The sequence below is a fragment of the Ciconia boyciana genome, chromosome 4 (genome assembly GCF_034638445.1).
Source record: "Ciconia boyciana chromosome 4, ASM3463844v1, whole genome shotgun sequence".
Taxonomy (NCBI): Eukaryota; Metazoa; Chordata; class Aves; order Ciconiiformes; family Ciconiidae; genus Ciconia; species Ciconia boyciana.
In genome coordinates this window covers 68,031,632-68,056,833 of record NC_132937.1, presented here as the reverse complement: position 1 = coordinate 68,056,833, position 25,202 = coordinate 68,031,632, and the positions used below count along the sequence as shown (strand labels likewise).

The 25,202-nt window shown below is 36.1% G+C and overlaps 1 protein-coding gene across 1 annotated transcript; it reads left to right on the top strand.

Annotated features, from left to right (window-relative positions):
- Nucleotides 1–2,743: 2,743 nt before the first annotated feature.
- Nucleotides 2,744–20,303, top strand: LOC140650507 (long-chain fatty acid transport protein 6-like). The gene is made up of 10 exons (XM_072858881.1): nt 2,744–3,221; nt 4,143–4,355; nt 5,183–5,341; nt 7,024–7,148; nt 10,604–10,798; nt 12,221–12,311; nt 14,537–14,735; nt 15,116–15,213; nt 17,052–17,182; nt 20,127–20,303. The coding sequence occupies exons 1-10, from the start codon at nt 2,744–2,746 to the stop codon at nt 20,301–20,303; spliced, it is 1,866 nt and encodes a 621-aa protein (XP_072714982.1).
- Nucleotides 20,304–25,202: the final 4,899 nt, after the last annotated feature.

The following is a 25,202-nucleotide window of genomic DNA, read 5'->3' as shown; positions in this document are numbered from 1 at the left end:
TACTTTCACAGAAGGCCTTCACAAAAAAAAAAAAACAAACCAAACTATGCCAAAACTCAACAGTAGATGATATTGTAAGAAGAATACAAAGGTTTTGCTTAGACTGCAAATTAAGCATGCATTTGATAAGATGGGGAACAACTGAGTTGTTTGCATTTACAGCTAAATTGTAAGTTATTAATCACAGCGTATGAATAATTATTTTTTCCAAAGTGCCTGCAGTTTGTCTAGATTTAAGAAAGTATCTCACTGTCCTGAGTAGTGCCTCCATTTGGAGTGTGGATTAAATTCTTGTGCATGTACCTTTTGTGAATTTTTTGGAGAATCCTAAAGTCCAGTAATCAAAAGCAAGCTAGGTGGTACTGCCAGGATACTGCAGCCAAAGCAGGTATCAGGCTTGTCATTCCAGGTGTACGGCAGGTCATGGCACTATGGCTTCTAGACTGCAGCTGACGGTATGACTGTAGTCTCACTCAGAGATGTGCATACTCTTTTCTAATAGTCACTCATTCCTAATATTCACTCCTTTTCTTCTCCATCTAGATATTCCACATTTTTTCCTTTCATTTCCTTTGTTTAACTTAGATTTAACTTTTCTGCCCCACAAACAGTACTTTGCTCAAACAATTCTAAAACAAGGGATTGGTGGGCCTCTCCATGCATATTCAAGTGTGAAAAGGGTGAACCTAAATTAATGCTGAAACAACTCTGAAGATCAAAATTGTTTCACGTAGCCTGCTTTAGTCTTTTGTCTGTTTTATTCTACTACGAGTTCTCCCTTATACATCATGGCTATATTTGGCAATAGAAGTACTATAAGAATGCTATAGCCAGCCTATTATTTATTGAGCTTACTTCTGATCTTGCCTAAAAGAAAACTAGGGCTGAGCCTATTCTTATGTCATCATCCCTTTTATTTATTTTCTCTTAAGATTAAGTCTATATGTTTATTGCTTCAGTTTATAAACTCTGCCATTTAGACTTTACCCAGAGCTAAATTTACTGTCTGGAACTATTGTGAATCTTGCACGCTTGTACACGTGGCAAAGAAAAATTAGTAAACGTTTCCAAGTCATAGTTGAGGAGAACTTAATAGCCATGAAAGTCATAAGGTCTTCTGTTAGTGCTCTTGGCCAGTAAATAACAACATTCTGAGAAAGCCAGAAAATCAATGAGGGAGCCATATGAACTGAGACACAGGTGTTTTAGGCACATCTATTGCAAGAGTAAACTTGTAGCTACTTTCATTTTTTTTACATAATACATAAAAGAAAAAAAAATTGGCCTGATATGTGACATGACATAATAAAGAATAATAATCAGCAGACTTCAGGATAACTAAGAATGTCACTTTACAAATTAGAGAGTTCAGAAAGTGATGGGTTTAAAAATGTTGTTTAGAACTTTAAAATGTCATGCATTACATACATTAACTTGGTTTATATGTTTTTATGCAATTAATGCCACAATGCTTTCATTGTTAAGCTGCTCTTTTACCCATACAACATTACATATGCTTTACGGTATATACAAGATCCTGCTTGCTGCAAAAATTCCACAAGTTAGTATATTCACTGAATATTGTTAAAAATGTAAACAAGCTTGATGAACATACCAAAAGTACAGCTTGTCATTAAAATATTTTTAAACTACGGAGTGGACACCACAACATTTAGAAAAGCCTCCAAGACTGCTGAAGTGTTCCTGAATCCTAGATTGTCACATAAGGTGTTTCAAATATTTGTAGTAATCATGGATGAAACTTTAAAAAGGACACTGGTCAATGTTATACATATCAAGTTGTAGAGATCTTGCATGATCTTCACAAGTCCTCCTCTATGACCATTTGAAAATATGGCAATTAATGGTTGCCTGAAATACATTAACAAAGTTAGTAACTGTTATGCTATAAAGGGTTTTTTCCAAATCTTAGTATGTGCTTGTGCATTACTTTGTTTGAGACTTCAGGGTACTACTGTAAATAATGAAAATAATATAAATAATGCAAAGTCATTAATCACCATTTATTGCAAATGCCAGAAAAGCATAAGTTGAAAACTGGCTATTTCAGATGATGCAGAATGTTCACAGTATATTTTCTGAAATTTGTGTATGTTCATCAGACTGTTCAAACCTGTGGAGGATTAGATGATGGTCTCAAATTCTACTGGACCAAAAACCAACGCAGGCAGCAAAGAAGAACATATTTGGTGCACCTTACAGATGCATGATACTTAACATACTTTCATAATATACATATGATACTATATGATTTAACTGTTTGTTTTCATCTTTTTTAGGATTTGCCATGGTACAATAAACAATGTAGACAAAATTTTGACTCCAAGTTAAAAAAAAAGTCAAATTGTTTCCTGAGTTTATATCTTCTCTTATTTGTTCTTTGGATACTTTTTAAATTTCTAAATTTCCATCTGGTATTTAATTGTCAGTGTCTTTTTCATTCTACTGTCACCCTGGCCACATTCTTTACTTTGAACTCCTCTGTCCTTATAAACTGTACAATCTTTTTTACTCTTTACTCCCTTTTTCTTTTTTATATTGTTCTGGGCCTTTGTATTCTAGTAAACTCCAGTATAGTATTTTTAAAAGTTCTCAAATTAATTGATGGAATTGTAATTCACTTATTAACTTCTAGTCTTTGCCTTAAAACTCATTATTAATTATATAAATGTATTGCATTTTATATCTCTGAAACAGCTAATCTGTTATTTCCCTTCCAAGCATGCTATGCACATGGCTTTCGACAATTGCTGGAGGAATAGTGGTGCTGTGTGTCTCTCTGAAGATCTTTTTCCCATATTTCTGGAAAGATCTGATCTACTTCTTGAGGCGGAAGAGGTTAAAAGCAATGGTAAAGAAATGGGCAAGCAATGGAATTCTCTCCATAATTGACCTTTTCATGCAGAGAGCGGCAAAGTTTCCCCACAAGCCGTTCCTCATCTACGAAGGGAAGGTGCACACCTATCAGGATGTGGACAGGAGGAGTAACAGGGTAGCGCAGGTCTTCCTACACTATGGGAATCTGAAAAAAGGTGACACTGTGGCCCTGCTGATGGGTAATGGACCTGACTTCATCCATGTCTGGTTTGGGCTGGCCAAGCTGGGCTACGTGGTCGCTTTTCTCAACTTCAATGTTCACTCTAGATCTCTCCTGCACTGCATTAATACATGTGCAGCAAAAGCACTGGTGATAGGAGAAGGTAAGTTCTGTATTGCATTTGACTTACTACTGACTTTCTACTGCTTTATGCTTTTTATCAAAAACAGAAAATCAGAGCCATTCAAAGCTGCAAGCACTTCATATATACATAAAATACGCTGCCTAAAAAAGAGGGGAATGAGATAGTCTTGTTTAAATTTCAAGTGTACAAGCACCAAAAATATATGGAATTAATTAGTATAATAAAAGGCTTAAATCTGAAACTCTCCAAGTACTAGACAATGTACCAGCAGAAACAATCACGCATCAGCAAGCGAACAGCCTGGGGAGATACTTTAGCATAATCTCATTTCCATTTCTATTTATTGGCTTATATAGATATAATTCCACTGACTACAGGAAGACTCAGATTCCATTTGTTAGTGGTGATTTCTTTCAGCTCAAACTTTTCACATACAAATTTGTGGTTACTTCTGAACTACTTTAAAGTAGTGGTCCCAAGGTAGCATTGCTTGGACCATGTTCAGCTGTAATTTTGGCCCTCTTACTGGCATATTATGTAATACTGGGCAATTCAGTGAACCTTTCTGCTCCTCTTTTCTCATCTTTAATACAGGTTGGCAATACTTCCATAATTCCATAGGAACCCATGAGGGCTCATTAGCTGGTATGTGTACCAAGCTTTAAAACAAATGTTATACTGATTAAATTAAATCCTATATATTTGCATCACCAAGTAAGATCAGGGAGTTTTACCTATTACAGTTAAAGCCACATGAGAGCTATAGGGAAACTAAACATCATGATTCTTTTCTCACCGTCCAATAGGTCAGTTAGTCCTGCTGCAGGCTGCAGTAGGTTCACTGTACACAGTGGTAGGGTATATAATTCCAATGCAGGTAATCAGGCCTGCAGTTGTAATTATTTTAATAATAAGCATATAATTTTTTTAACTTGGCAGATTGTTTGGGATCAATACAGAAAGAATTTATTTTTCATCTCTTGGAAAATAATGTTGCTGTCTGGCTGATGAGCACCAGTTCTCCTTTCCAGCATGTTCACACTATACCAGACAAACTAGACAAGGTGCCAGCACACCCTGTTCCATCTCACCTTAAAGTTGTCACTAACACAAGAAACACAGCTATGTATATCTTCACATCAGGAAGTACAGGTGAGGATGTGTACTAACAAAGTACAATGCAGCTCTCTGAAAATTAAGGTGGTATAAATTTAGCAACAAGACAGGCACACAAAAAGACAGAACTTGACTTTTTAAGTCAAGACAGGGAGGTAATCATTTAGTTAAAAGCATAAACCTTAAAACCATTAGCCTTTAAACCATTTTTGCCTTGGCATAACAAGAGCGTAATTCCAGTTAGTGAACTTTCACATCGATATTCCATGGCTGAACTTTATTTCTTAAATAAAAGGCCAATAAAGTCAGTCTCTAACAGCCTTTCAGATTCCATAGTGACAGAATTTCACAGGTCTATACTAAAAAGAAATATGGCCAGCACAAGTGCTTGAGCCTTGGGAGAAAATTTTTCCTCTCAGACTGGCCTGAATAATGAAGCTTCACCTTATTTCACTGGGAAGGAAAGGGGAATCCTTCCTCCAGTCAAGCCAAACAACTTCGTAAAAGTTATTCCTATTGCAAATAGCAGCTGAGTGGCACAGTGGCTCTTCAGAAGCTTTCCCATTCTCGCTTTGTGGTGAGGGAACACTGTGTGCACACTCAGTCTGCACTCACCTGTGAAGGGTATGGACTTTCTCCCCCAGACAAAGCAGACGAGAGGATTAAATAGCCTCGCAGGCAAAAAGACTGAAGAAGCTGAGAGACTAATGAATATCTCCTTGAGGTAAAGACTGAAGGACAGGACAGACAGGCTCAGAGGAAAAGACAATTCTCCCTGTACATTCCAAACATAATTCTGTTTGCAGCAAAATTATTAATGCAAGCAGTACATTTATAATTATTTGCTCTTCTCCCTTTGGCAGGTTTCCCAAAAGCTGCTATCATCACTCATCTAAGAGCTCTGTCTGCCTGCTTAACGTTTACTCAGTGTGGTGCAGTTTCTCAGGATATTATGTATCTCACTCTTCCCTTGTACCACATCAGTGCTTCTCTTCTTGGTATCAGTGGATGCATTGAACTAGGTAATATTTACCTTCTACTGAAGTTTCATTAATTTGAGAATGCTGTAACATTTTATTATTTGGTGAGTAACTCCGTTTGGTAAGTAACTCAAATATTATGTTTACCAATAGACTTTTGTCATTTTCTCATTTTTATCACCTTCTCCAGTCTGCAAGGAGTATCTAAGATATATGCATAGTTTTTGAAGCTTAGAACTTGTTGCATAGATCCAATATAACATGACTTGAGGTCTGTGTATCACTAATACCACTTCATATGTTCTGTAGGTTTAACCTGAAATCATATTTGTACTGTACACCAAAAGTTTAAAAGGTCATTCACATGGCATCTGAGAAGTCAGGCTTGATTTTTAGTGTCAGAAGGTACAAATGCATTGTGGAAGCTTTAACTAACCTTTAGAATAAGGTCAACTAAATGTGTTTTGGAGCTTTTTGAGTCACATATTTGAGTAACACCTACAGAATTAGATTCAGGATATTAAAGTGAAGGAAAGGAAGAACAATGGAGCCTCCCCTTTTGATTCTGATAATGGGAGTTATTTGTAGAGGTCTAGGAATCAGATATTTTTTCAGATATGTCCTCCTTTCTTGTCCTTAAGAGTCTTGCCCAGATGCTGGTTTTTGGTATGGTAAGTATATATCTGGACTGTTTTAAAAGCCATTTCAGTGCTTTGTTTCTTCAGGAACAGCACGGGCAGGCATGCTGGGCTACAGCAACTGATTACAAGACTGGCTGCTGCCTAATAGAAACACAAAAGGGATGGGAAAAGTAGTGTATAAAAAGGCTTGAAGCTATGATTTGTCTTGGAACAGAAAAAGTAGGGTAACAGCTTTCTTAGGTGGGCCATTCAGATGGGGACTCTGGGGGGCCTGGGATTCAAGTGACAAGGCTTTGAGGTGAGTGAGGCTGAAGACCTCTGAGAGGGCTTCACGTCTTGCATGAGATGGTACCTGGGTCAGGGAGGAACTGGCAAGCTAGGAGCAAGTGGACTAAAAGTGATTCAGAACTTGCAAGGCATTGGGAAGCTTTATGTAGGACAAAAAGGACTCAGACAAAAAGGAATTTTGGAAAGGATAGAAATAGGGAAATTTGTAAATTCTTGGCTAGTAACACTTAGAAAAAACTGAAAAAGTGATGGGGTGGCAGACATGAGAGGTCTAGGATGAGGTGGCTTTTGGAATGGAAAACTCTGAAGGAACTTCAGGGCCACAGAAACAAAAAATTGAGGATGATGAGTTGACAAGAAACAGGAAAAGGGGAGTGAGACAGAAACAATAGAGACTCTGAGCTGGTTTCCCTTCCACCACTTCTCACACAAATAGAGAAGCTGCAAGCTACTTTCTCCCCCATTCCAAGATCTCTTTTTTCAGAGTTATGCAAGTCACCATCTTGACAAAAGCAAAATGGTTAGGCTTTGACCTATTCCTAGCAACTGGAGACGACCAAAAGTTTCGCTTCTACTGCTTCTGATACTGTAAGTTTTTAGTTACTACTCAGAACAAGAAGCAAGGCTCCATTGTGCTAAACACAACAGATCTTACTAGAAATAGCTTACAATTTATTTAAATAGCTGAATGTATCATTACTTGAATTAGGAGAATGACAACTTTTTTTTAACAATAGTGGTAGAAGATAGATTTTAAAGGTTATTTTGAATTTTCTTGTCTGTTTTATCACCTAGGAGCAACTTGTGTTTTAAAGAAGAAATTTTCTGCAAGCCAGTTTTGGAATGACTGTAGAAAACACAATGTTACAGTGTTTTTGTACATAGGAGAACTCTGTCGCTACCTCTGTAACCAGCCCAGTGTAAGTTCTTGTTTGCAAACGCAGCTTTAAAATATAGGAAATCTATATTCTTGTAAGTCATCTAGATTTACCCATTTCTCAATGGTCTACTATTTTTAATGTTCGATAGGTTTTTCCCAGTGTATACAAAATCTGGGTCTTGTGTTTCTTGTAGTTCTACGATAGCAATCAAGTTTATATCAGCAAATATAGTGGTTACACAGAAACAAGCCTGACAGGATTGGACAGTTATGCCCAGACACTAACATAAACTGCTCTGTAAAGCCAAGCTTGTTAGCTTTTAATCTGAGAAACAGGCAAGCAGCAGGTCAGTAAGGAAAAGGTATAAGCAGTAAAAGCTTTATCAGACTCAATGATCAAACGAGAGCATGAACCAGATTAAATTATTAACCACCTGCACTGCACTGTTCCAAAGTAGTTACTTATTAAGAGAAGGCTACTCTATTCAGTACTTAATGGCTGACAATTAATTTTTGTATGGCTTTGAAACTGCTGAATGAGTTTTTGTTTGTTTAAATTTTTTTCTGAAGAGATGTTCCAGAGGCACATTTTGTTCCACAGTTGTGTATATCATGATAAACTTACCTGTATAAAGTCATAGTACTAACAGCGTGGTGCAAAATCTTGGTTGCCCCTGGCATAACACTCCTGAGGAACATGGGAGCTAAAGCGTGATCAGATTTAGGACAAAAGTAAGATGTCACCAAACAGAGCAGCAGCAGAAAAGCAAGTCTGAAAATACTTATTATATCGCAACACTTGTTTCTCAGTGATGGTGGAGAAGATTGGTTAATTTTCTTAATTTTATACTTGGGAGTTAGGAAGTTACTGAAGGGAGGTGACAAGAAGTATTCCTACCTACCACAGAAAACATCATGTACAAGCACAAGGTTCAAATGATCTCCAACTGCATTGGTCAGAGATTGGCGCAAGAACTAACAACAAGGAGAGAATCTGAGAGAATCCACCAGCTGGTTTGAACAGAGACTTCTTATTGTGTGGTCCGGATGTAGGAGAGGGGTCAAAGACAAAAAGGTATTAGAGGGAACAAGCCAGGAAAGCTGTTGGCCAGAACTCAAGTTGACAAACATTATGTCAGTAGTCCATGGATCAAAAAACAAAGGAATCATTAACTAGGCCAAACTAGTTGTGTAAAAGTCTCTCCTGCAGGAAAAGGCAGGAAGAACTTTGTTTACTTGGCTCCATAGCAAGAATTTCACAGAGAAGATATTTAACTGGCAACTGGTAAGAAGAGGGGAAAATAGAAAGATGGCCTAGCTGAGTTGAGGAAGCTGAGGATGTCAATACGAGTGGATCAGGGTAAACGCAGAGTCCTGCCAAGATCAGGTATCTTACCAAAGTATAATACATATAACCTCTAGTGTACCGGGGGGGAAGTGAGCAAGCGGCTGTGTGGTGCTTAGTTGCTGGCTGGGGCTAAACCACAACAACAACCCAAGTTCTTCCACAGTGAAAGAAACCTGTGCAGGCTAGTAAGACAGCCAGCTACATTTCACCTAGACTCCTTGTGCTGTGGCATGCCAGAGCACAGCAGAGCACACCAGGACTAGGGCTACCTAGACAAGGGACCTGCTGGAATATGCTCTAGGTCATATCCAGGATGTCTGTCCTTACCTCCTTTCACAGAGCATGCCTAGGTCTCACACTGAAATTGAGAAAGAACATGGATTTAGGAACTAGGAGGCACTCCTGGATTTCTTGATGTAGACAGAGACTCTAGACACTACTCTCTGACTAAGTATGTCTACAGGAAGCTTACCCAGCATCCATGTACCTATCAGAATTAAATTTTAAACATAGTACCCCATAGAAGGTAACGAACAAAATGGAATGTATGTCGAGGAATGTTTTTAAAGAGAATCATACAACTTTTAAAATAAAGATATTTTAAAAGTCAAGGTAATGCAGGGAAGTCCTGCAGATTGTTATACCAGCGATGAAACAGGGCAAGCATAACAGTTTCTCCTATGCTTATAAACTCTGAAGCTCCTGAGATTTCCTCTAAGTCCTAGAGTCTCACCAGCTATTTTGAAAAAAAATAATAAAATCCATTACTTCATCCTGAAGACCAAGTGCTGAAGAAGGGACAATATTAGGCATGAAGTAACTCTCCCAGTCAGCCTACCAACTGGTTCATAATTGGGTTTGATCACATACATGTGATCAAACCATGCAATTCCTTCAGGTTTAGCATTAAAACTGCAAAAGAAAACAAAGCTTATTAAGCAGAAGCCGGGAAGTCTCCACTCCTGTTTTTAACAAGTGGAGTTTAGTCTGCATTACAACTGAGTCTATTGTGGCAAATAATTATCTGCCATAAAATGCAGTTCTGGATCAAATGTGAACTCTGTTAATCCAGAGTTCACAAAACAATTTTATGTGAATATATTTAAAGGTGAAAAAGTTGAAACACTGATTCTGCTAAAATATTTCAAGGTAATTCTTAGGCAATGTTCCATTTTGAAATCATCTTAATATTATTTAGAAATCAGATCTATTTTTAAAATTGTAAAAGTTTTAAATAACACTGAAATGGAAAAAAAGTGCATTTATTTGGTTTGAAGAAACCGTTCCCATGGACCTGAAATAATTTTATTTTCTGCTGTCATTCAGCCATGGCAGTAACTTAATTACTCAATGCCAGCTACATCTCCAAAAAAAGTGGAGGCTTTTCCATAGGCAGAGTCTTGACTATAGTCCTATATATAAGGTGCTGAATAGTCTGTCCCAATGCAGAAAACATTTAAGTAAGTAAGCATTTGAGTAGTTTGCCACAATAATGACATAAATGACATGGAACAATGACATGTTAACAACTACATTTTGACTGCAGATTTGATGACCATCTTTTCTGAATTTGGATTTAAGATTAAAAACTGCAACTAATCATATGAGATATGGTAAGGAGCTTTAAGTCATTCTGCTACTTTTTCAGGTTCCTTAGGCAACATGGCAGATGCATAAAATTTGCTACCAACCATCATTACACGTAGAACTGACCATAGCATGTCACAAGTGTTTTCTAAGACATGATGTTATTTATGCAGAAAAATTCCTTTCTTTGGTTCAGAAAGGAATTTCCATTCTATGGGAAATGGCACTTACTTAAAAGCTATTTATTTACATTTTCAAGATAGAGTAATTCTTCTAAACTTTGTAACATACATCTCAGTTATAGAATTTACAAGTGAAAATACAAAGAAGAACTACAGAAATAAAGTTTTCACCTTACGAAAATCCTTCAACCTCAGGCCATCAAGAATTCTGATGATTTTCTGTTTGTTTTTTACAAAATGAATACCCTTCTGTGAAGTATTTTAGTCAAAGTGGCAGTTTCTAAAGGAAAATCGTTCTCTTAGAAAATTTTAGATCAACTCTAGGTATTTAGACCCACTTTTCTCAGCTGCAGAATGTTTCTTTTTGGCTGTTCACAGAAAGAAGAGGACAGAGTTCACAAAGTGCGCATTGCTCTAGGAAATGGTATCAGACCTGCTGTCTGGAAAGAATTTCTGATGAGGTTTGGCCCAATTAAAATATTTGAATTCTATGGATCCACAGAAGGAAATCTTAGTTTCTTGAACTATACTAATAAAATAGGAGCTGTGGGCCGTGCTGGCATCTTCTCAAAGGTAAATGTAATCAAATCAACCAACCAACCAATTAACCAGCCAACCAAAAAAAAGCAGATGAAAGGCAGAAATTCTACAGAGCAGGAAAGCATACAAGGAAGAACCTGCTTACTGGAGTCCAGATGAAGCAAAATTTGGTTCATGGAAACAGAAACCTTCTTCTTAGCCCCTTACTTGACTCTATTCTCTGTACATAAATTGTGAAGCTAGAATAAATATACAGAACAAGTCCACAGAAGCTGAAACTACTGCTTCATGTATCTGATTTTTCCCCATAATATAAAAAGAAAACCTGACTGTATAGAAGTGCCTATCCACAGGACTGATTAATTAAGTTTTTTGCTGAAGTTTACATATCGTCCTGAAAACCCACAGATATTAAGTGATGAGGCAGAAATTGGTTTTGATTTGACTTTTGGTATGAATCAGGAGACGATACGTTCCAGAGCAACTTACACAAACTTACTCTTTGGCTGCATCTTCACTCATTAAAACCAGAGTCACACTTTCTTGTCTGAAATAAGATAAGCAAAACAAAAAAAATCAAAATTCTCAGCAAATAAAGGAGAAAAATATAAATCTCAAGATATCTGAACTATAAATTTTATATATATAACTACTGTTGAAACTCTTATTGGTGATATACATCTTCCACCCATAAAAATGCCTTGACAGTCTCAAATGCTTTTCCTATTTGTACAGACTCTGTGAATGATGAACATTATACTACAATAAAATACTGTTCAAATTATACTAAAGATTCAGATCAGTAAACATCAAAACCAGATTAATGACTTCCAAATTATTTCTGCTTTTAATCTGAGATACCGAAAATGCCTTCCCATGGCCATAATAACAACTCTGCAATGCTTTGGATCTTTAAGAAATCTTAACTATGTGGGCAGGGGATGAAGGCAGGGAAGCCTAAATCAAACCATTGAGCTGTAAGTTTCCACTTGGACCTGGCTGGAGTAATTTTTGAGATGTCTGTAAATTTAATTTGGTTTTTTTTTGTCAGAGAATCTTCTTGATTTGCATTCCAGTAATCTTTAGCCTCTACTTAGAAATGGATGGTAGTTTTAAAGCGAAATTGACAGTTTGATCAAAAGCACTGTTTCACTTTACTTTATATAAATTATTTGCATCTGACCATACTCTAAAACAATGGATTTCTTTTTATCGATAAAGGAGATGAACACTTCATCTGTATATGTATATTTAGTGTTGCTCACCATGATATGAACACTTTCTGATGATTGCTTCTCAGGACACTGTCAGTACATTTCAGGCTATTCCAAATCTTCTGACGTCTATCCATTAATTGGTACTATCCATTAACTCAAAGTAATTTTTATCAGAACAACCGGAAAGTGACTAAGACAGTGAGATTTTAAGTATGCATATGCACTTTTTTTTATTTAGTTCCTACACTCTTTTGAGTTGTTGAAATATGATGTCTGGAAACAAGAACTTATGAAGGATGAAAATGGAAGGTGTAAGAAAGCACCGATAGGTAAGGAAAAATATTAGTTAACTATTAACTAACAGATACCTGAATTTAGATGGTGATATTTTGGGGCAGGGGTTAACTCTCTGTTCTGTGAGCAACAGGTTCTTGACATACATTTAGAACTTGAAAATGACACAGGAAAAACATATTATCAATAGATCCAAATAGGGATCTATTGCTAATATACCCAATAACATATCCAGATATTTATAATATACCCAAATTCAAAAGTACAAAAATTCAAAAGTATTCAAAAGTACAATAATATAAGAACATAATAAATATTCTGGGCTCAGAATGTTTTTATTCTTACCTGCAAAAACTTGTTCATATTCCTGAACAAATCAGATTTCTTAGTGCTGCTTTTTTTTTCCAAATAAAATGGACACAGTAACTCCTAGATATGCTGTGTTCTGAGACTAGATGTTTACAGACGCTTTTTAATTTCAACATTTAAAGTTCTGAGGAAGAACAGTACCATTTTAAAATCTGGATAATATTTTTCATATTTTTACATTTAGTGACCAAAACAGATTTAACTATTTAGTACCTAGAGTTCCACAGAATCTCCAAACTCCTACTTAGAATGGAATACTACTCAAAGAGCTGAAGCTCCCAGGCTGAAAATAGGATGGCCTCACAGCTGAGAACATCTTTGAGAAAAATCCTGAAAACTGACTCTCACGAAAGACAGAGCACTGCATTTTACTAAAGTCACATTAAATATGTATGTCTGTGTAAGCACACATTAATCCATGTGTGTCAAAGTTAACCATTCTGGGAAAAAGGTCTTTAACATCACTAGCTTTAGTATGTAGATTTAACTATCATTGAGATAAAATTCCAGAAGGCAAAAAAGAGGCTTGTACAGCTGACCGAAATAATACTTGTTATGCTAATGTCAGATCTCAATGACACATAGCAGTACTGGTCATCAAAACAGCAATTATTATTAGTTACTTCTGATAAAATATTATATTCTGGTAGTCGTACTGGAAACTAAGGTACCAATTATTCATTATTTCTGATAACACATTATTTGCTGATAATATCTAAATCGAGCAAAAGAATTAATTGTTTTTTCTTGAAAAGAGCTTGCTTCCTCACTACAGTTACATATAAACTGGACAAAAATTCTTGGTTTCTCAGTGAAATTGATAAAATGCCCAGCTTCATGACACAACTAGAAAAATTTTGCAGGTTGTTACACAAATTTTTTAGGTAAGTCTGAAGCCATGACTCAATGTAATGTGAGATAGTAATGACAGTAAATTCCCAAATTGGAACAGAGAATCATCCTGTAAAACTGACTGGGGCTTAGGACAACTCTTTTTTTAAATTCAACATTTTTGGTTTGTTTTTTCTTTTGTTATAAAGCATGCATACTATTTGCAGCAATGCTAGCTCCTCTTCTGAACAGTAATATGAGCTTTCATTCCACTTTCCACATTTAGAGTTCAAAACAATAAAGAGGATCTAATATGAGGCAGATGTACAGCTATGAAGAAAACTATTTATTTGAAAACATCTCCATACATCTGTTGAAGGAAAAACAATAAAAATCTTTAGAAGATGCAAATGTCTTTTGACCTCAGGAACAGACTGAGAAATAAGCCAGTACCCATCATAGATATAGAATAATAAAAAAGCATTTTAAAAGCGTATTCTGAGCCAATTCCAGTGAAGTTAATGGAAGTTTTGCCTTTGATATAAATGGAACTTACAGCAACAAGGACTGATGCCCAGTAGGGATATACTGCAGACTCCAGGGACTCCTTGACGTTCGGAGGCCCAGGCACATTATGGCTTACAATGTGCATTTCCACAGCAGCACAGTGCTGAGAGCAGTAGCAACCCTGCCCTCCAGAAAAACATGAAGCACAAGGCACTATGTTTTGCTCCATGCATATTGTTTGACTACCAGCACCCTTTTCAAATGACTGAATAGTCATCCTTTCATTGGGCAAATGCTTTTCAGGGTAAGTGATGTACACTGTACTCCAAAACGCTCTTCCCTAAGGTCTAGCTTTTCAGAAGAGAAGGAAGAAAAATTCTGTTCCCTCTTCCACTCACCTATTCCTGCTGTTCATCAAATAGTTATGGAAATGTAGCAATAAGATGAGTAGAACAGATGTGGCTTTCCAAAAGATTTTTAATATGATACTTTACGCTCTAAATAGCTCACTGTAAATACGGGTTTTTTTGCATTCCCTTTTCATGGCCTGCAGGTAAACCTGGTCTTCTAGTTGTCCAAGTTACTCAGGATGCCCCATTTTCTGGATATGCTGGAAATAATGAAGCCTCAGAGAAGAAACTCCTGCGTAATGTGTTTGTAAAAGGAGATGTGTATTTTAACACAGGAGACCTCCTAGTGATGGATGAGGATGGCTTCCTCTACTTCACTGACCGGGTGGGAGATACTTTCAGGTATAGTACAGAGTTAACAGTAAATCCAGTGAGTTTGGAAGAAATCATACATGTGCAGGACTGGATGACACAGGTCAGACTTAAACCTGATGAATATCAATTTTGTTTTAACAGAAACATTAAGGAGTGCAAAGTCCACCAAAGTTCACACCAACACAGTAGAATTTTTCAAATTTGAGTCAAATGGCACTTCTATTTCTTTTAAGTGTGGGGTCTCAAATGACATGGCACTAAATCAGAAAAGGATTTATCTGTCTACACTCTTCAGTTAAGAATAACAGTAGTCCACATTAAAAGTAGTGCTCCATCACATATAGCCATGTATAGAATAAAAATTTGTTAGCTAATATCTACGTTATTTTAAAAAATATTTTCAACAGGTGGAAAGGAGAAAATGTTGCCACTGTAGAAGTCGCAGAGATCATTGGTATGATGGATTTTGTCCAAGAAGTTAATGTTTACGGTGTAAGCATAAAAAGTAAGACATTCTCTATAGTTTGAGAATATAAAATGAAAATAGTAGTTTCCGACTCTATCCTTTCTGTTCTTGCAACAGAATGCATGCTTATATGTAAGGAAATAAATGGTGTCAACTCAGCAATTCAGGCTTTCCTACAGTGCTTTGAAATTTCAGTTTTAATAAAATGCTGTATTTAATAAACATGACATGCTGAAATTTTGTCACGAATGGCAGAAACATTGGGATGAATTAAAACTCATAACACAGATATGAGAAGTACAAAGTTACATACTACAGAAGACTTCTTTTAGGCTACAGGCTTTCATCTGAAAAATGGTAAAATAGGGCATATTAAAAGATGATGTGTGAAAACACCTGTCGCTATCTTCTAAGTACAGTCCTAGAAGATCTGTACTTTTTCATAATTGGAATGTTCCAAATCACATATGGTGCTTCATAAAAATATACAATACCATGCTGAAAAACTGTAGGCAACTAAATTACAAAATGAGGTGGAAAACTGCTCAGAAGATGCATCTATTGAATGAACAGGTTGAGGAAGGCAAACTTTCTTGTGGTGCTGAAGAGCTGTTCTATGTTTCCTTTGGAGGAAGGCAAACAAAGTCTAGTATTAAAAGAAACTAGTCACATGAAGAACAAGCTATCAAGAGACAAGCTACTACTTAGCACTGAGAGATGGAAGACACAATGGATTCAAAGAAAGAGCATATATGAAAATAAAATGGACAAAAGGCCATAACCTGAATGGCTGATCAGCAGGTGGATGTCGAATGCCAATATGTTCATTTGTGAAAGATGGCATCCTCAAGAGCATGCAAATAAAACTGTAAGCTAACTTGGAAAGCATATCTCATTTTCATCTACAGTTGGAGCTGACAAGAACTCCTTGAAGGGCTATTGCTATCTCAGGCAGTGAATAGCACATCAAAACAAAACTTCAGGAGCATAAGAATCACATTCATTCTTGGTTGTAGTGTTAATAAAATCTAGATAGCATAGTCTTTCATATTTCTGAATCAACTTGAGTCTGAAATATTGTCAAAACAAACTTTATAGCACATTACAAATTAAACAACTGCAAGTTCATTTTCATGAAAAGGGAACTTGTATTTTATCTTTCCAGTGTCTTGGCCACACCTCAGACCTGCTCTTTCATTCTGGACAGATTTAACCATGGTAGCTCATTTCTTCTAATTCAGATGTTTTCTCCATTTGGAATTCTTACTTGTGTTTGAATAAAGAGAAAGCAGGAACTATGTTTGTTACATCTTTTTTAAAAGGGTTTTGTTTCTGTTTTCACGTCAAGCATCATTTGCTGCTTATAATTTACTAAGAGGCACTTCCCATATTTGTCACTAATCTGTCTGTGGAATAGAGCAGAAAACATTCAGAGGTGCTTATACAATGTACAATAGCCACTAGACTTTATATAGACCAAGTACAGTCTCATACATGTCTACGTTCATCTTTTGCACTAGTTTTTGTGGAAGTAAGTTCAGCTTTTTATTGAACTAATGGTCACTCTGATTTCATTAGGCCACTATGTTACCAATGTTAAGACTGAGCAAGGTAGGAAGAAAACCTAACAGCCAGCTGCCAGCCATACAGAATTCCTAATAAAAAGGGGTCAGTGACATTTTTTTAATTGAATAAAAACACTGAAAGTAACTTTAAGTCTTCCAATATACAGTATCATGTATCTTACACTCAATGATGTCTGAGAGGATATTTCACAATATCAAAATGTTTGCTCTGACCAACACTAAATCCCTCCAAATGTAATACAAGACTCACATACACTCTCACTTGTCATAATATTTTTCAATTTTTATTAGACTATGAAGGAAGAACAGGGATGGCTGCTATTGTACTTAAACGTGGTCAACCCTTTAATGGAGAAAGACTTTATAAGCATGTTGTGGACTTCCTTCCAAGTTATGCCCAGCCACGCTTTGTGAGAATCATGGTAAGACAATCAGTTGCCTCCTACTTGTATTTATCTTCTGTCTGACCTGAAAATTGGTCTCTACAGTTATGGAATGAAGGAATTAATTTACAAACAGTTTCAAGAACTGAAACACAAAAAGTAATACTAGTCTGAATTATTGTTGCTATTATTATTATGAAGTTAAGCAAATATTTGATGAATTAAAAATTTTGCCTTAAGGATCCTTTCATACCTAAAAATCACATCACCTAGATGTGATTAATAACTTGGCAAAGTTGGATTTTGTTTCAAAGCTCTTCATCTTTAACTAGTGTGTTCTTCTAGCCCATAGAAGACTAAGCAGACGCACACGGGTAATATCACATGTAACAGCGTCCTCTTATAAAAGGATGACACAATCCATTTAAAACCTTTTCCTAATATGGTTGTTCTTGAAGTGATTATTATTCACTGTTACTGACAAAGCATCAAAGAAATATCTAGTTCTTTGCAACAGATAGTTAGATAAATACTTTACAGTGAAGCTCTCATAATCTGAGAACTAAAATCTACCCACATGCTTTAAACTATAATAGCAGAACTGGGATACAATTCTTTTTAAACATGCACCTTAGAAGTACAAGGATTACACCCCTTGTGTACTCCTCACAAGGTGACCTTCTGCAACAGGACAGGAAAGCATGAATGGCAAAAAGCTGGAAAGGGCCCCTCATTACACCTTCTGAAAGTTTGCAGCAGACAGTTTTCTGCTGTTAGGGGATGCTGAGAGGCATTCGGCAGTTTTGTCTCTCCCTAAATATTGACAAATTGTCTGAAAGGCACAAATTTGATTGCGAACAAGATGGGAATGTAACAGAGTGAGAGAGACTGGAGACGAAGAGGAGAAAAAGAATGTATATATTTAGAGAGAAGTGTAAATTTTAAGACAGTTTAAAGAATTGAGGAAAGCCATTTTTTCAGTAATAGTTTACTGTACTAAGTAAATGTATCTTCAAATGCAGTTAGCATAGGTTATACTATCTATGGTGCCTCAGGACAGCAGTGCCCTCTTCTGGGAAAAAACTTCAGAACAGACTTGTCTTTATGGTTCTATTAGATGGAGAAAATCTATACGCAGCTCTAGGATCTGTATATGTGGAACCGTTAAACCTGTTTGCATTTATGTATTCTCTGACTAAAGCTTTTTTTAGCTAATTGAAGGCAGCTTACTACCAAAGATACTATCAGTACTAATTAATGAATATTTACACGTGTGAATTCCTATTAAAGGAAATAAAACCAATCTTATAAAAAAAATCAAAATTATAAAAAACATGTTACTTTAAAAAACATCTTAGGGGAGGATAATAGGATGAATGCTGAACTCACAATTTTCTGAGTGGACAGAAAATGAAGTCCCTTCTAAAAAAAAGATGTGTGTTGAGAAAGAGTTCATCCTAATCAAGAGTGACAAACAAAAATATGAAATTCTCACGCAAAATTGGATATAAGATAAAATGAATCTTGAAAATTTTTCAGCAGTCCATATGTAGGCTCTTTCTAATATGACTTGCAACCATGGTTGACTGATTTTGTGAAAACCAAACAAACTGAGAGTTGTTCTTGTCAACCTCTCTGAATTGACTCTAGAAGAACCGCAGAGGCCCAGGGACAATGATACAAAGAAGCAGGGTACTCTGAGGATCTGTGATAGTAGTTTTTTCACTTGACTTTTGCTAACTTTATTTCTTGTTTGCAGAAAGACATTAGGAAGAGGTTTCTAAGAGCATCCAGGGAGTGATTTCAGTTTTGCATTATTTGTGCTCTGTTTTGTTTGGGGTTTTTTGGTTTTGTTTTTGTTTGGGTTTTTTTTTCAAAACTTGTATTTCTACACAGAAAAATCTGACTTTATTAAAATAACATCAGGGGATCATTTAAACAGAAAATCTCAGCAATCTGTATTCATAATACAAATTTAAAATATTTAATACCTGTCTTTATTAAACTTTTAAACTTATCATTGCAACTTTTTAAATAATTACCAAGACAAATTCATGCCAGCTATTAAATTTGAAACAATCCCGCTTGGTAATGATTGAACATTATTACCATCTGGCAGCTATTCAGTATCTGTGTGAAATGACTTGGTGGTCTAAGTGTGGTTCCTATCATAAGCGCTGCCAAGAGAATGAACTGGCAAACCTATTAGCAGTCTCAGCTCAGAAGCCAAAGACTAAATGACCTGGGAGTTACGGAAATGGAGTAGCAGTGTGAAGAGGAAATCAGGGGTGTTGCAGATCAAGAGAGAAAAACAAGTAAGAACTGAGAAGTGGCCTGTTTCAGCATGAGGACTAAAATAAAATGTTAGCTACACTGAAAGCACCGTACAAGTAATAACAATGCTTGAGAACAGTGTGTTTTAAACTTTTCCCTTAACGTGAGCCACATTATAAATGAGATTATTTTATGTAACACTTCTGCTCTCATACACTGACTATTGTGTGCAGACCAACTTGTTCATGAATTGGCATTTGAATAACTGCTGTACAGCAACTGCTTACACAGAAAAATAATACAGGAAGGCATTTAACATGTTTGTATTTAATGTCTTAAATTAAGTTTAGCAGTTGGAAATCAGAGGAGAGCCAGTACCGTAAAATCAGCCAGCTCTCTGCAGAGCATCACCGAGTGTCATATAAACTACAGATTTTGTGATCAACTGCACTAATGAAAGTTAAAGAAAATTATTATTTCAAAACAGAAACTTGCAAGCTTGCATGTGGCTTTGATAAAGAAATGAATAAGAAATAAAAGCTGCATTTAGATTTAGATTTCACTGCACCTGTGAATCAGATCATTCTGTCTAACTGAAGATATTCTATAGTAAAATTGTATGATCCATTTTATTCAGAAATTGCATTATATTTTCACTGATATAGGCTGAAATTGAATAGTGCACTGTACTTGAATTTTTTTTTTTTAGGATGTTATGCAAATTACTGCAACTTTCAAGCATCAGAAAATGCATCTGGTGAATGAAGGATTTAATCCAGAAATTATATCTGAACCTCTGTATTTCCTGCATGAACCTGCACATTCCTATATTCCTTTGACAAGAGAGATATACAAGAACGTGGTTTCCGGTGAAGTAAGTTTATAAAGCATAGAAATAAAATGACCCTACAATACAGAAATTAAATTTCAAATATACTCCTGCAATTATTTCAACAAAAGCTAGTATGCAATATTTGTTCTAAAAACATAAGATAATCAAATTAGTCTTACTGTTGCAAAATTTGTCTCTTCATAAGACAGAGCCACAATAGTTATGTGCATTGTATAAGCTGCACTACATCTGCTCCTATTACTTCCAGGGCTCGCACATGCAAATTTTTATTTTACATTTCTCACTGATTCAAATTATTTTTGTCTAAGCCACCAGTATCTTAGAATATTTTAGTCCTTTAAATCATAATACTGATTCTGCTTTTAGAATGCATAAATGATTAGATGAATACTGTCATAGGCACTAATAAAATATAAAATGGGCAGTCAGAAACATAAGCAAAATACTGCACAAGCACTGCATGTAAACTTCAGTTCAATGTTTGTTAACTATATTATGTAGTATTTAATTGCAGTATTTTATGTGATGCTCCATTTCAGATTTTTATGGAAAATAAACATTCAATGTCAAAATACAGTTGTAGTATTTAGTGGTCATTATTTTTCATAACTTACACCAGAACTAACACAGATTAAACTATTTGCAGAAATTCATCCCTGCTGGCACATGACCTCTTCCTTTACTTACCAATTGTCACATTTCTGAAATAGAGTTCTCATGAGAACAGGACAGAAATGACTATAACTGCCAGCTCTTGCTGGAAGTGAACTCGTAGAACCTGTTAAAAGGTGCTATGAAGTTTCTCAGGCAAAAGCAGACCAGAGAATATATTAGCACACCTGTTGGATGTACTTTCCTTGACTGTATGTATCTGATTACATTTAAAAACCAAACAAGTACACACTTATGTAAGGGAAAACCCTTCTACTGTATATTTCCCTGAATTCACATGATCTTTTGTCTGGATGAATAAAATAGCTATTGTATTAAGCTAATTCTTGCCTCATTTGGAGCCTATTTTACAGCCATGCATGGTTAGCTTTTTCCCAAACATGAGACTTATTTTTTCTTGGTTTTCCGTATGTGCTATTACTACCACTGCTCTGCTTAATGTTGCTACTACTGCCGTAATGCACTAAAACCTGATAACTGACCAAAACAGTATTGGTCTATTGTAGAAGCACAGAACATAAGCCAGCTGCACCCCACAAAAGCTCATTATCTAACATAAGAAACAATTTGACTAACAAACAAAGTCGGTTATGATCATACAGGCCTGTAACCCTTGATGATGCAGTGTATCTCTCAAGATCTATTATGGTGCCTCTGCCACTCCAAGTTACAGGAATTGTATGTGAGAAGACCTAACACAGCCACTGGAAATGGGCTGCTTGAGATCTAGAAGCTGGTAAATAAAACAAGTGCACAGAACTGGACAGCATATTATATCCAGCATACTACATACACCTATGGCACACTGGCATCTCTCTTGAGACACAAGGTTTCTAAGCTTGGAGTGAGATAAGCAGAGCTCCATGAAAAAAACAGTTTGCCAAGTTTTACTCTTAAGAATTGGCTATTCATGCACTAGGAAGAATACTGAGCACAATATGGGTTTGAGGAGGGCCCAAGGAATTCCAATGGTCTGAATTCAACATGTGACTGTAAATCACCCAAAAATCTCCTTTGACTGAGGCAATTAACTTCTTATAGCTTGCTAAGAGCTCTCAATTTCTGGGCATCCTAGTGTCAAGAAAAGAAGGGATCAGTTACTCATGACTCTTCAATATAGTTGTTCCTCCAACTACTTCTACTATGGGCTGCACACGAAACAATAGGGCTCACCTAGAGCTCATCTGATAAGCTGACTCCTTATTTCCAAAACGTCAACAATTTTCAGATGTTGAACAGAATTTCTCAATTACGTGGCATTGAGACAGCTCTGAACTGGCAACTGTAAACAAAATACTTGTATTTTTCCTACTGTCTAACATTTTATACAAATACACACACATGCAGCCCCTAAACACGTATACCATTAAGCTTTATGAGGACTATCCCTATATAACTGCTGATACCAATACACCTAATTAAGTTCACAACATTTAGAGACCTCCCAAAAGCTCAAGCAAAAGTCTGGTCACCTATCTGGCTTTATTTTTATTATGGAGACCTACTACAGAACACCGTCTGTCTGTTATTTCAGCCTTTTGCCCTCACCCTTTCACTCTCTACATTCAACTCCTTCCCAACATTCATTCTTCAGAAAAAGTTAAAATAATGAAGAGCACAAGACAACAATTCTATCCCTGGCTGCACAATTAAAAGTCAGTAGCTTATTCACTTGCACATATGCCAGCCAGAAAAAAATTACATAATAGAACTGACCGTAAGCATAAAATATAACTGCAAGTATTTATACAATATATCAAAGAAATATTTCACAGAGAGACACTTGAAGCCCTATAACTTATTCGTAGCCTGATTTTAAAAGAACAATAATATTTATTATTCATATAAACTTGCTAGCATTATTCATATAAACTTGCTAGCGTCATTTACTAATCTCAAGAAAAATACTTCAAGGTCTACAGGTGACAGTCATTTTTAGAAAGTAAGCATCATTTTGTGTTTATGAAGCTATAGAAAAAGCTTCTAATATCCCATAGTTTTGTAGATATAATAATGCACTTAAATGATAAATACTGCACCTAATATAGCATACTGCTTTCAATAAACGATGCTGCACATTAAATCAAGTGAAAAAAACTGCCAGCACAATAATTTTATATTAATTATAAATCATATTTAGCTGTAATATTAGAAGCTTTTGGCTTAATTTTCTATACATTGTAATCAAGAACACAAAACTATATAAATTTTTTGTAAAATATATTTTTAATGTATCTTCTCTAATGAAATAAAGACAGACAATCTCTCCAGGAACTGAGAACGATAATGTAAACAGATAAAGGCATAATACTTAGTGCTAGGGGGAGTGATACTTAAGAAATGTTAGATGTCATATGACACCAAGGCATGCTAGTGGAAGTATAAAATCAATGGGGACAAGGTCTTTACCAATCATTATGAAAGACATAAGCTGCTACTAAGTCCCACATTCATATTACCCTATAACCTTAAAAGGAGCACATCAATTGTAACCTCTCCACAGCAAAGAATCTTTTTATTCTGCTTTGAGGGTCTTTCTGAGGGTCGTAAAACCCTTCAAAACAGCCTTTTGTTTCATAAACAAATGCTTTATATGCCACTAAGCCATAGATCATTTATAATATTTTACAATAATTTGTTGCAAAGTAATTAAAAGGTATTTCATTTCAAAACCAAAACAACCTAATCTGCTCAAAGAATAGTACTAAGGAATCACAAAACTAATTTGAAAGCTTGTTTTAGCAGGCATGTAATTCCCCCACATGTAATTATATACTATGTGGGTGAAGAGCAGACTGTAAGAGTGCTATCGGTATATTTGGTCATTTCAGGCACCACAAGATGGTAGCATTTCTGAACATTACTGGTACTTGCTTTCTTCTCTAGTATTTCAACGCACAGAATTTTACAAAACAGCAGTAGTCAGATTTTTAATCACAGAATGGTTGAGGTTGGAAGGGATCTGTGGAGGTCTTTTGGTCCAACCCCTCTACGCCAGCAGAGATGCCTAGAGCCAGCTGCCCAGATGGCTTTTGACTATCTCAAAGGAAGGAGACTCCACACATCTCTGGGCAACGTGCACCAGTGCTCAGTCACTCTCACAGTAAAAAATTTTTCCTGATGTTAAAACTTTTTCCTGATGTTCAGGAGGAACCTCCTTTGTTTCAGTTTGTGCCCATTGCCTCTTGTCCTGTCACTGGACACCACTGGAAATAGCCTGGCTCCACCTTGTTTACACCCTGCCTTCGGGTATTTGTACACAATTATGAGATCCCCCTTGAGCCTTTTCTTCTCCAGGCTAAACAGTCCCAGCTCACTCAGCCTTTCCTCATATGAAAGATTCTCCAGTCCCATAATTGTTTTCATGTTGTACTGAAGTCTCTCCAGTATTCCCATGTCTCCTTGTACTGGGAAGCCCAGAACTGGACACAGCACTCTAGGTGTGGCCTCACCAGTGCTGAGGAGAAGGGAAGGATCACCTCCCTTGACCTGCTAGCAACAGTCCTCCTAATGCAGCCCAAGACACTGGTAATTTTTAAAACTGCTTTAACATAATTATTTTCTAATAATAAGCATAATATTAGAGAGCTCCCAGAAGCTCAGAGAAAAGTCTAGTCATCTATCTGGCTTTACTCTTACTACAGAAATATATTACAAACACTGTCTGCTTGTTACTTCCTCCTTTCTTCCTCACCCTTTTCCCTCTCTACATTCAATTCCTTCCCAACATTCATTCTTCAGAAAAAGTTAAAATAATGAAGAGCACAAGACAACAATTCTATCCCTGGCTGCACAATTTTAAAAGTCAGTAGCTTATTCACTTGCACATATTTACAGGCAGCAAATTCTGTCTCACCTCCCTCCATCTAAAAGTGTTTATCCTTAATGTTTTCTAAAAGCCCTAGAAAAGAAATGACATCTCTTTTGTTTCCAGTTCAGTTCAAAATTGTAATTTAATCTCTGGTTTAAGGAACAAAACATATACTAATAAATTTCTGTCCATCAATAATGGAGCTAACTACTTTTTTTAGCTACCTGTAGTTTTTAGCTACAAGTGGACTGCAAAATACTCTTGATAAACTGGGGAAGCAGTAAGATGGAAAACATGTAAAGAACTAAATGCAAGAAGGAATGATTTGTACCTACACAAAAAGGAAAAGAAATAATCAGCAACTTTTTGAAGAGAAGGGTTTATTGGTTAGAGTGATCAAATCAAAGGACATGTCTTCCAAAGTAGGTACAAACAGACCAAGGCTGTTC